A 12,209-nucleotide genomic window follows, 5' to 3' on the forward strand; every position below is an offset into this window, starting at 1 on the left:
GAGGTATCCGAGTCCCCCCGCACGGGTGCCCCGTAGTAGCCAGCCGGGCATCTCCGTCACCCCCGGTGTGGGGCACGGCCCAGCCTCGGGATCGGAGCCCTTCTCCAACATCATTTCTCCAAGAGTAAAGCCAAGAAAGGGATCCACAAAGCAGGAAGGTGGAAGGAGGAGACACAGCGGCAGCACGAGGCTGTGCCCCAAGGCTGCTGCAAGGTGGAGGGCAGGAGAAGGGCACGGGGAGGCTGGGGCAGGTGGTGGCGCTGGCCCGGGGGCCGGCGGGAGGCCCGTTTGCTTCACGCTCCCAGGAGCTTCTTGACCATGTAGCCTGGCATGCTGTAGAGGAAGAGGGCCACCATGATGAGCAGCAGGAGGGCCAGCACGATCTTGATGATGAGCCACTTGTAGCGGGTGCAGATGAGGTATTTGATGGACTTGAGCGGGTTGAGGAACCAGATGAAGGATGTGTCCGGGCGGCTGTTGGGAAAGAAATATAGAAATCATAGAATCATTATGGTTGGAAAAGACCTTCAAGATCATCGAGTCCGACCATAAACCCATCACCACCATGTCTGCTAAACCATGGCCCTAAGTGCCTCATCTACAGGTTCATTGAGCACTTCCAGGGACAGTGACTCCACCACTTCCCTGGGCAGCCCATTCCAATGCTTGACTGCTCTTTCCATGTAGATTTTTTTCCTAATATCAAACCTGAACCTCCCCTTGGTGCAACTTGAGACCATTTCCTCTTGCCTTATTTTTGGAAGTTATTCTGGAGAAGACACAGACCCCTGCCTCACTGCAGCCTCCTTCCAGGTCGTTGTAGAGGGCGGTGAAGTCTCCCTGGAGCCGCCTCCCCTCCACTCCAAATAACCCCGGCTCCCTCAGCGGCTCCTCGTAAGATTTTGAGCATCAGGAAAGTTTCCAAGAGAAGCCAGCAGGTTTTGTGCCACAAGGACTAATGCAGGGGCTTGGGGGGGGGGACAGATGACACCGATGTCCTGGCAGCCGGTACCAGAGGAGGAAGAGGAGGTGGGAGGCTGGGAAAGGGGGATGAAGGCAGGGAGAGGAGGGAGAGAATAAGGAAGGGCAGGTGGGAAAGGGAAGAGAGGGCAGGGGGGTGAAACAGGAGAGATGCCCCCAGCACCCTGCCCACTGCGCTCGTTCCTGCACCCCCAGATTTGGGAACCTCCCTCCTCCCCAGACAGGGGACCCCCCAGCAGGGCTCCTGCCCCAGGGACCCCCCGCTGCAGCGTCTCGCGCAGGCCCAGGCCCGCGCTGGGGCTCTCCTCCTCACTTGGGTTTCTCCAGGGGGTCGGGCTCGTTGCGGGCCAGCCCAGCGGGGGATTTCTCTGCCTCCTCGGCTGTGAGCAGGTGCAGTTCGGCCTCCACTTTCCCCTGCGGGGAGCAGAGAAAACCCTCAGAGGAGCGGGCAGCGCTCGGCACGGAGCCCCGGGAGACCGGGCCAGCCGGACGTGCTGAGCAGAATCATGGAATCATAGAATCATAGAATCCTTAAGGCTGGAAGGGACCTCTAGAGGTCATCTAGTCCAACCCCCTGCACACACAGGGTCACCTAGAGCACGTGGCACAGGGCTGCGTCCAAGCGGGTTTGAAGATCTCCAGAGAAGGAGACTCCACAACCTCTCTGGGCAGCCTGTTCCATCGCTCTGTCACCCTCACTGGGAAGAAATTTTTCCTTAAGTTCAGAGTTCCTTCCTTAAGAAGGGTCTGATGCAGCTGTGAAGGGGAGCCACAGCGGGCGCCTGCGTACACCAAGGCTGCAGCCTCCAGGACAGGGAATCCCCCCGCCTCTACCCGTCCTTACCGTGATCTCCAGCTCGTCGTTTTCATCCCTGGCTACAAACGGCCACCAGCCCTTCACCCGCTTCTGCTTGAAGATGGAGACCATGGGCAGCTCCGCCTCGTTTGTCACCATCTCCAGGCTGCACTGCTTCGCCGTCTTGGCTCCCCGCGGAAAGCGGTTCAGGTCCAGCTCGATTGCCCCTGGCACGAGAAGGTTGGATAAGGACCAGGGCTGCCTGTCCAGGCTCTGTTCCTACATCAGTCTTGTCTCAACCCACATCCCTCCCTGCTCCACCATCCACGTGACCCCGCAGCTTCCCTGTCACCCCATCCCAGCCGTCCTCCTCGCTTACCCAAGAAATCATCAGCTGAGAAGTGGTCGGCGTCCCAGACCTGCAGGGTGAGACGAGCCGGGATCTTGTACTCGGTCTCGTCCCAGGAGAACATGGACTCCTTCTTGGAGATGACGATCTTCTCCTCTGCCATCAGGTAGTCGAAGGGGAAGATGTAGCGCCAGTTGAAGTTGCCCTCACCGGTGAGTGAGTGATAATGGACGTCCGTATCTTGCTTGTCCTCCTGCTGGCCCTTCAGCCACCTGCAAGGCCAGAGCGGCAACAGGGGTGGCACGAATTAGCAGGAGAGGACACAGTGCCACCTGTGCTTGCATCTGGTTTGTCTCCAGGCCAACAAGGCATGGACACACTGGAAGGACTCCGGAGTCAGAAGCAATGGGCTGGGGTTGCTCAAATCCCCATGGCAGCCTCCGAAAAGGCCACAGTGGCACTGAGGACCCTGAGGGGAACATTGGGTGAAAGCAACGTAGTTGTGGGAGAAAAACGCAAGCTGGTTCTCAGGGATCTTTCTCTGGATAGGGGGATGTTAAAGGAGGGATTCCATAATGGAGCAGAGAGCGTTGCTGGGAAGTCTGAAGCAGAGCTGAAGATGGGGAGGGTCTGTGTGTCTGAGACAGCCAAGAGGACTGGAACTTCCATGAGTGGTTCCAGGAGCAGAACATCAGGGCTGGAGCTACAGGTAACCTGCTCCACCTGGGGATGTAGCTGTGTGCTGGCAGCTTGGGAGAAAAACGTCCTGTGAAGGCTTGGTGTGTGAAAGTGTGGGTTCCCTTGGCTTGGGCACAAGCACATTTTGGAAGCGATCCTCCCCGGCTGCTGGATGAGAGAGGAGCAGAGATAGGAAAACCCCTTGAACCCAGATCCAGATGCTGGAAGTGGAGCTGTGTTGGGCTGAAGAACCAACTGGGGGCACTGAGACCAGGGCCAAGGGGGACAGCGGGTCTGTGTATCCCGGAGCTGTGGATGGGGGAAGCAGGAGCTATGGATGGGGGAACAGCCTGTGCTCAGGTCCCGTCCAAAGAGAAGGAGAAGACAGCAAGCATCAAGGCCCTCGCTATTACCCCCTAGCATAGGTGCCAGATATGTCTTTCCCAGCAGGGAAGCATCATCATCTACAACCACCTCATGGATATTGCAGATAAGGATCCCAGCAGGCCACAGGGACAGGCAGCCAACAAGGGAGGCCAAGAGGCACAGAGCACAAAACTCAACAAAGCGGGGATGCTACCGGGCCCTCCCCACGTGCCACCCCTTCCTGGCTGCATCAAGGACACCCCTCTCCAAAACCAGCCCTGGGGAGCAGCAGGATCCTCCCGGGAGGAGCAGCGGAGGTGACCCGGGCCAGCCCCACTGCACGCACCCCCTGACGAAAATGTCGCTGGATTTCTCGCCCGTGAAGTAGTCATCGTCCTCCAGGATGACCTCGTCCGTGTTCCACACAATCACTCTGAGCTCGTATCTGGCGGGAGGAAGGGAGACAAGGCGGTAAGGCATGGAGGAAGGGTGGGAAGGGCAGGAGGCGGCGGGCTGGGAAGGAGGGAACGGGGTGTTGCTGCAGGAAACGGGGGCCAGGCACGTGGACTCTCTACTCTCAGGGTCCTTGTCCTAGGGACACAGTGGGCCAAAACGCAGAGGGGAATTGCGCCTGAGCTGGGATGCAGGCCAGGCAGGGTCAGCGGGACAACGGAGGGAAGTTTCTCTAATATTCATCTACTCTGAGCTGCTGCATGACCCAACCCAAAGGCTCTAGGAGACAGGATAGGCCTTGTCTTGGGTATTGGGGTTACAGTGGGATCTGCTGGCCCTGCAAAATAGTCTGAGTCCAGCTCTTTTATTCCCAGCTTAATTCCAGAGGATTCCCTCTGCATCCTCTGGAGATGGGCAGAAGGGGCCCAAAGCCCAGTCTAGCTGTGTAAGAAAGGGATAGGATGGAGGGTAAGGAAGAAAATGTCTCTCTAAAATGACATCTAGACGGGCTGAGCATCAGAGGGGACAGAATGGGATGAAGAACTCCTTATTTCACTGATCGCAGCCTGCCCTACTTTGGTTTGCCAAGTCTGTCCCTGAGCCTGATGCCGGGACTTTTCCTTGCCCCAAGCAGGCTGGGAAACTGCCCTCAGGGAAAGGGCTCCTGGATACCTCTAGTCTTAGGATCTCTGGACATGCCAGCATGGTTGGGGTTCCCAGGCTAATGGCTGTGCTAAGGTGGGACATGGGAAGCAGTAAAATAAGGAGGAAGCAAAGCTGCATCCCCAGCCACAGGTTTTCCCTGGGATTTATGGGCTGGGAGATTCCTTACTTCTTTGGTTTCCGAGGAGAAATATCAATGGCAGGACCTGGTGCCGGCATATCCATGGGGAACATGTCCACCCACATCTCCAGGCGACCCTGCAAGGTTGGAGAGACGCAGTCAGGTCCCCCAGATCCTCCTTGCCCAAAGAGACCTGCATGTCCCCCCCAGCTCCTCCTGCCCTACAGCAGCAGTAGGGCTCTTCCAGACCAGCCGAGGTGGTGCAGGGCCTGGAGCATCGCACCAAACCCTGCCAGATGTGGGGCAATGCAGGGCCTGAGCATCACATTGAATCCTGCCAGATGTGGGGCAATGCAAGGCCTGGAGGAGCACAGGGAGCCCTGCCAGATGTGGGGCAATGCAGGGCCTGGAGCATCACACCAAAGTCTGCCAGATGTGGGACAATGCAGGGCCTGGAGCATCGCACCGAACCCTGCCAGATGTGGGCAATGCAGGGCCTGGAGCATCGCACCGAACCCTGCCAGATGTGGGGCAGGCCTCTGCGGTGCTCTTGGTCCTTTCTTGCCCCTTTTGGAGGAGTTTTCCCTTGCGTGGCGCCAAGGAAGAACAGCACGGGGTGAGCAGGGAACCCAGGGGCTGGGCTGTGTGACATGGGGCCAGCTGGAGATGAAGAGGCAGTGAAGATGGAGCCAGCTGGGGTCTGAGGGCAGCATGTTGAGGGCTGTTACGTCCATGTGCCACTTTGTGCAGCGCCTCCCTCCCCGCTGTTCCCGTGCCGTGGTGGGTTGCAGCTGGTGTGCCCAGCCGAGGTCCCTGCCTTTCCCCCGCTGCTCTGGGGCTGTGGGGACCTGTTCAATGCCCGGCTTGTCAGGGTTCAAGAGCGGACGGGTCTCCACGTGCTCGGGGACCAGCCTGCAGCCTGCTCGGGGGATGTCTTCCCAGTGGCGCAGCACGCTCAGGGCTAGGTGTTCATCTGTCTGCTTCTTCTGTCCTGTGTGGGCAAAGGGAGAACTGAGATTGCAGGAGGGACACAGGGACACCAAACACCCTGGTCCTCCACCCCAAGCAGGACCCAAACTCATACAGTACCCCCAGTCTGGCCTTGCAAACCTCTGAAGACATCTCCGTCCCCAAGGCTGTGCACACACTGCTCCTCTTGGCTACCTCTTCCAGACCCTACCAGCCCCAAGGGAGCAGAACTACCTAGTAGGTGCTCCTCTCCATTTTCTTGTATCCACGTTGTCCTTGTATCAACCCTTCCTAACTCTTCGTTCCCTCCTTTTTCTGCTCCTAGCCATTTGCAGAGAAGGTCCAGATCCCCTGCTAGTCTCTGTTCTCCCAAGCTAAACAAGTTCTGTAGCTGCTGATGCTGCTACCCTCCTTGGTACCCCGTGCTGGTCTGTACTCAACTTCATTGAGTATGTACGAGCGATTCGGACACCACCGTTGTCTGGGGATGCAGCTGTGTGGACAGTGGCTTCCTAAACCCTGGAAGGGGCAGGATGGGATGACTGCATTACTCCTTGGACATAACAGCCAGGAGGAAGTTCTCAAAGGGAGCTTTGATGACGCTGTGCCAGGGATGCTCATGAGCAATTCCGATAGCCACCCCATCGCCTGCGTGGTCTGGGGCAGGCCCCACACAAGGTGGTGGCTGGAGAGACCTTGGTAATGGGATTCAGTTCTGGATGCTGAGGGGACACCCCAGCCTCCTGGTCCCCTTCCCACATTCACGCCATGGAGCAGGTACCGTTTTCATCCTCGATCTCCGTGGGGCCGGTGAAGACCCTGTTGGCGACTTTCACTCTTCCTCCTGGCCCAAAGTGCGGCCCGTCCACCTTGCCCTCTTTGCACAGCTTGGACAGGATTTGGGAGGGCTTCATGGGGTCCCGCCAGATGTTATATCCATGTCTGTGAACAAGAGGGCAAGGTCAGAGGAGGAGTAGCAGGATTTGCAGGAAGAAGAAGTTTCATTTCCAGCTGACAGGAAGGTAAATGCTACTGTCCAGGATTAACAGGAGAAGAAACTGAGACTCCAAAAGTGAAACTTCAGAATAAGATAGGGCGACCTGTGCCCCAACTCTGCACTTGGCCAATACCTTTCCACCCCAGTCCTTCTACTCTGTGCTGATCCAGACCTGCAATCCCCAGTGCGCTCTGACTACAACGTTCAGCTCTGCTGCTTTGGCCAAGCTGCTGTTTCAGCAGTGGTTTCACTTCCGTACTGAGCCCCACCAAAGGTCCTCAGCCCCTTCTTCTTTGCTCTGTGCTCCTGCTTACAACTTGGTCTACTGCTACCCCATTGTGCTGGTCCCAAAGTCCACGTTAAGAGTGAGGGTGCAGCACAGACCTCCTCATTAGCTGGCAATAAAAGAGGGAGATTCCTACAGGAAATTTAGGCCTAGCATGGAAGATGAGACCAAGACGGCTCCAGGCAGGAGGTTGGACAGGGAAAGCTTTGATCATACATGGAGTAAGTCTGAGACACCCCACAAGTAGCTCGGTGCTTGCTGTAGTAGCGGTTCTCCAGGTCAATCTTGGTCTCTCCGATGAGGTCGTCGGTCCCCACCAAGTCCCAGTCATACACGGCCACCGTCAGCATGGACTCCATGGGGAAGGTGGCCTCAATGTCAAAGGATCTACGGCAGGAGAAAGCAGGTGGAGAGGGAGAGCAGACATTGACGGGACCGGATGGCGCTCAAGACACATGGGTGAGATGGGTTTGCTGCAATCTCCGGTTAGTGTTTGATTGTATCTGCCATTGCAGTACATTCAATTTAGGCATTGTAACTAATACTCCACATGGACTGTTTTGGAATCAGCAGTGCTAGACATGAGAAGGATCATCATGATTGTCTTTTGTGGGTGTCCCAATAGTCCTGAAACTAAGTTTGTGTGTCTCTGGTGAGCTAGGCGATTCTGTTACTTGGGTTCATACTTCCTAAAATAGGCATCTGTTTTGATTAGATATAGATGTCTCATCAACACTCTTGTCAGTGTTGACCAGATTGCTGATGAAGAATGGCAGATGACTTGCTTACACTGCATGCAAGGAAAGTTCAGTGTGACTAGTGTGATTTTTGACCCCAAGCTGTGGCTATGGGATGTGTGGGCGCAGGTCCAAGAGTGGCTTAGCTCACTCTTCAGGGTGCGGACAGGTAACAGGGTTGGGGCAACTCACTTTCCAAAGACAGGGTTCAACTGCTTGGAGATGTAGTTTTCCTTGTCTTTGATGTCTGTCTTCCCCAGCTTGATGGCGATATAAGGATCAGCTTTGCCATTGATGTCAGCTGGGTGTAGGTCTGTGGCCTGTAGGGAAAAGACGAGATACATCAGCCCTCAATCTCTCCAGTTCAACCTCTTCACCATGTTGGCACACAACAGTAGACTCCCACGTCAGGACTCCCCCAGTGATGCCGCATCGGGTCATACCTTGGCCTACCACATGGTCATACTCACTCGTACAATATAGACTCGGACCAGCACGTTGATGGGGTCGTTGCTGGGAATTCCCTGGAACATGCCAAAGTTGGGATCATATCCTGCCTCCTTGGTGATATCATCAGGGAGAGGCACTTTGTAGACACACATGGAGCCCTAGTGCAAGGGAGTGCACAGCATGATTAGTCCTGTTGCTCCAGAGGCTCAGACTAAACTGACCATCCCAAACCACCCTTCCCAAATGCCAGGTTTCTATCTTTATTTCCAGACATGTTTTGTAGTAGACAGGCAAGGTCTGTAAGCTTCCTCTGCCTCACGAGCACCCCTGTCAGAGGATACAACCATGAGCAGAGAAACTGGACAGACTGCAGGACGAATTCCGTGCATAGGAACATGGCTAGAAAGGAGCTCATGGATAGGAAATTCCAGGAATAAAACTGGCAGAAAAACAATAGTAATGGAAATAAAAGGTGTTGTCAAGAGAGGGTCTGGGAAATCCAGGAACTATCAGGTGGGACACAGTTCATTTCCATGCTCCTGGACTATCTGATTTTAGGTAATGTGGGGAACTGCCAGCTCATCTCCTCTCCTAAACAAGCAAAGAAGCATCAACAGGCTTCATCTGGCCAAGAGAGGGCATGACATATCCACAGTGAGGAATAAAGAGGATCTGCTTTTGCCTTGGCTTTCTGTAGGAATCACTTAAGATCTGTTTCCACAAATCACTCCCTCTGTGATGCACTCTCTGAAGCCGTCTGGTTCCTAGGGCTATCCTTGGAGGTTTTCTCTCCTGCAAGGAGATGTGGTTGGGTCAATGCAAACTGGCATCTATTGCATCCAATCTCCTTTAGCTAACGCACCTTCAGGAGACAAACCCATAGGCAAGACTTCCCCAAGCTGCCCCTGCCCTGAGCAGACCCAGTAGCCAGGCTCACTTTGAACCTCCCCACTATCCGCTCCTCTTCTGTTGCATTGTCGTCATTGTCCCCAATCTTCCCACGGAGCAGGTTGAAGGTGTGCAACCAATCCTCAAAGTAATCAAACTCTGTTTCCAGCTCTTTGTTGAAGACCTGTGATGTCAGAAAATAGAGAAAACCAAGTAAACAAAAATATGAGGAAAATACCTAGTGGAATATCCAAGGAAACTCAAAGTGAGCATGGACACCTTAGTTCCAAGGGTCTATTTTTCTAGGATGGGAAGGGATTGAGTCAAGGACATTGTCTTGGACCTTTATGCCACAAGCACCTTCACAAACCGACTGTGTTCAAGAGGCCACCTCAGTTGAGCAGGCTCTGCAACTGTTCCCCTTCTGTGTATGACCGGGGTTCAAAACCCTTCTCAGGCCCAGATTCACAGAGTATATTAGTCCAGGCAAAGCCCGTGGACCACTAGATTGAACCAGGGCATTTCCCTGTCCTGAGTCTCAGCAAGGTTGGCCATGGCCCTCAACTTGCTTGCTTGCTCTTGCTAACTGCAACCCAACATGCAGTTGGCCGTCACTGCTGCAAGTTTCCACTATTGACTGTCCTGACTGTCCCCAGGATCCCAGGTCTTTTTCTGCAAAGCTGCATCCACTGAATCTCTCATTTCACTGAGAAATTTCAGCGGTCCCAAGACACATCTTACCAAGGGTTAGGTACCCTCAGACCGTTGAGGTGCACCTTGCTGTGTTTGATCCGTCTTGCTGAGATCTGACTTCCAGTCTGCTGTCAAGCAGACAGAATCTCCTCCTCCTCCCCCTGCCAACACACATACCTTCAGTTCATCGATCTTCTGCTTGTTCTTCTTCTCAGGAAGCTCAGGGGCTGACTGCTGCTTTTTCTTCTTGTCGTCTTTGGGTGCCTTGGACTTCTCCCTGTTCTTCGTCTGACCCTTGGAGCCTTTCATGGGAGAGTCATCAAGTTTGATTTCTGAGTCCAAGGGGAAGCGACAGAGATGGAGGAGATGGAAGTGCGGGTGGGAAGGAGCAGAGGAGGACAGGGAAGGCGGACATGATCACAGGTACTCAAACAGGAGCATGAAAGCTGACAGCTGCTACTGCTTGCAACTCCCATCCCAGCCCTACAGAAACCCTTTAAACTCTGTCCTATCTTTCCTTAGCTCAGGTCAGAGCACTTCCAGGAACCCAGAGGTCTCAGCATAAAGGGCTTCCACAGCTGGCCCGAGCAGGAGTCGTTTGGAGGACTAAGAAACATGGGCTAAGAACACGAGCTAGCACCCTGTCTATCTTCAGTAGCAGAGAAGTGTCTGATTCTGCCCCTAGCAGCATTCTTTTCTTTCTTCCACCTTTCCTGCTCAGCTGGTTGCTCCGTACGCTTCCTGGTCTTCCTTGAAGGGCTCGTTTCCCCATCTCACCCTGGTCTCCGCTGTGACCCCAAAGCTAAAAGTGACTGCGCTGGAAAAAAGGAAGGGACCAAACAACATCAAGGGCACAGGCTGCCTGGATGGGCATGGACAACCTTGACCACTTCTCCTCCCATGTGGGGTCCCCAGGCCTGGCTGCCTCTGTCCTGCCAGCTTTCATGAGAGCAGCACAATGCAGGTGACAACAGACAGGCGACAACGGAGACACCCTTGGTGTGGAAGAGAAAAGGAGGAGGGAAGAGGACTGCAAAGGAGAAATGGATCCTCAGATGACAGAGAACAAGGAGGGACACGGGACACCCCCCAAGGGCTCTGCTCTGATGGCAAGGCCAGGCAGAAGCTGCTCAGAGTCATCTTCAAGATCTGGCCTCATCATCCCTTCAAGATCGTCCCGGACAGTGCTGGGAATTCAGTGCTCTCTGCTGCTACCCTTCCTCACCCCACTGCCCACTCGGTCCATAGGGTGGCCCTTTGCTGAGCCCACACACAAAGGCTCTGGACCTTCTCCCGCTGCCCGTTTCCCCACGGCTGAGCTGCTCCATCACATGAAATAAATCCCTACAGTAGAAGTGATCGCTTCAAACCCATGTCTGGGGCTGCATGGGGATGTTCAGGCACCCCAGTCTTCATGACTGAGCTGGGCAATCAAAACCATAGGGAAATACTTTCCAGTCATGCTGGTGGGACTGCCAGAGAGCCTGCAGAGTAGACGAGGTCACCTCTACGCAGCAGTTTCCAGCTCACTGATGTGCTCAGCAGCTATCACTTTTAGTGTGAAATTTGTCTCATCCAGCATAAGGCATCTGCAATGCTCCATGTGAGCTACTGCTCCCGACTCCTTGAGAGAAAAATGCACCTAGGGCACAGTTCATCTCATTTTAAGACAATATCCAAAACAGATGAGAGAACTTTCCCCCAAAATTTCAGTTTTCTTCTAGAACACCAAAAAAGAAGAGTGCTGTGCTGAAGATAAAAGCAGCCAGATTAAATGAATCCTGAGTGTTTTGTCTCCTTGATGTTTCCCTGGCAAAACTGGGGCAAAACAAGAAGCCCTCCATGAAGTGTCTGCCATGGTGGGAAGGGGATCCCTGTAAAGATGATTTCAAAGTATCTATTCCTTGGTTTTCGCAATAGATTTTGAACACACAGCCTTGGAGCTAATGCAGATGCATGGCCACGGTGATGACACTATTAACTTTTGACTGCACAAAGATGCCTTCAGTCAATAATACAAATCCAGTCATTAACCTCATTGCTTCCATACAGCCCTCTTTCCAGCACGGAGCTGGAGGCTACCGCACTCTGAAAGGGAGTCATCTGGCATATCCATCCTAATATGTCAGCCCAACACATTCCACACCAGGTCTGCATTCCTCAAAATTGATCCTATCCGGGGATACGCAGCACACCAGGAGTATCTGAGTGAGCAGAAGAGCAATCACATGCTCCGAATTGGGTGCCCAAGCACCAAAAGGAATCGCGGTCCTATTCTCGGTGCCCCGCTCCCTCCCTTGCTTGCAAGCAGCTCACCCTCTGCCATCTCCATTTCGTCCTTCTCCTCCGCTTCTGCTGCGGCCGCTTCCTGCTGCCGGAGTTGCTGGGAAGAGAAAGCAAATGTGCAATGAGCAGGTGACAGCATTGGGGTCCCTGTGCTCCCCGAAAAGGTCTAGCTCCAGCTCTTGTTTTAGCAGGAAGCTGGGATCTAGCCGAAACGGAGAAGTGAAAGTTGCTCCATAGAGTCTTGATGCTGCTAAATAACCAGGTTCTGAACATAAACAGGACAAAATCAGTACAATCCAGTACGACTCTGCTCAGCTCTGTCGGAAGCCTTGTTGACTTTCAGGCAAGGTCATCAAGGAGAGCAGCATGGCCCCAACCTCGGGCACAAGGCTTCCCTGGTCTCTGCAGGAACAGCCTTCTCTCTCTGTCCTATTAGAAATCAAAAACAGTTTTAAACATATAGAGAGACTCTTGTGTTTGTTTGAATTTTGTGTCT

At 54.1% G+C, this 12,209-nt stretch overlaps 1 protein-coding gene across 4 annotated transcripts in view; it reads right to left on the bottom strand.

Annotated features, from left to right (window-relative positions):
• Nucleotides 1–276: 276 nt before the first annotated feature.
• Nucleotides 277–12,209, bottom strand: part of OTOF (otoferlin) — a 73,538-nt gene continuing 61,605 nt past the window's right edge. For 2 of the 4 annotated variants that reach the window (XM_088530724.1, XM_088530722.1), the window contains exons 33-46: nucleotides 11,744–11,810; nucleotides 9,605–9,729; nucleotides 8,784–8,918; nucleotides 7,867–8,004; nucleotides 7,589–7,716; nucleotides 6,876–7,046; nucleotides 6,158–6,318; nucleotides 5,256–5,398; nucleotides 4,456–4,544; nucleotides 3,517–3,615; nucleotides 2,157–2,398; nucleotides 1,826–2,004; nucleotides 1,295–1,395; nucleotides 277–474 (exon numbers count right to left, since the gene is read on the bottom strand). In XM_088530724.1, the coding sequence (XP_088386850.1) occupies nucleotides 294–474; nucleotides 1,295–1,395; nucleotides 1,826–2,004; nucleotides 2,157–2,398; nucleotides 3,517–3,615; nucleotides 4,456–4,544; nucleotides 5,256–5,398; nucleotides 6,158–6,318; nucleotides 6,876–7,046; nucleotides 7,589–7,716; nucleotides 7,867–8,004; nucleotides 8,784–8,918; nucleotides 9,605–9,729; nucleotides 11,744–11,810 (1,959 nt within the window). In that variant the 3' untranslated portion in view covers nucleotides 277–293. Of the gene's footprint in view, nucleotides 475–1,294; nucleotides 1,396–1,825; nucleotides 2,005–2,156; nucleotides 2,399–3,516; nucleotides 3,616–4,455; nucleotides 4,545–5,255; nucleotides 5,399–6,157; nucleotides 6,319–6,875; nucleotides 7,047–7,588; nucleotides 7,717–7,866; nucleotides 8,005–8,783; nucleotides 8,919–9,604; nucleotides 9,760–11,743; nucleotides 11,811–12,209 lie in introns of all 4 variants that reach the window. The other 2 variants (XM_088530723.1, XM_088530721.1) reach the window with 1 other exon arrangement.

The sequence above is a fragment of the Tinamus guttatus genome, unplaced genomic scaffold, assembly GCF_059628265.1.
Source record: "Tinamus guttatus ecotype Peru unplaced genomic scaffold, ASM5962826v1 Tinamus_guttatus_pri_ptg000386l, whole genome shotgun sequence".
In the NCBI taxonomy this organism is placed as follows: domain Eukaryota; kingdom Metazoa; phylum Chordata; class Aves; order Tinamiformes; family Tinamidae; genus Tinamus; species Tinamus guttatus.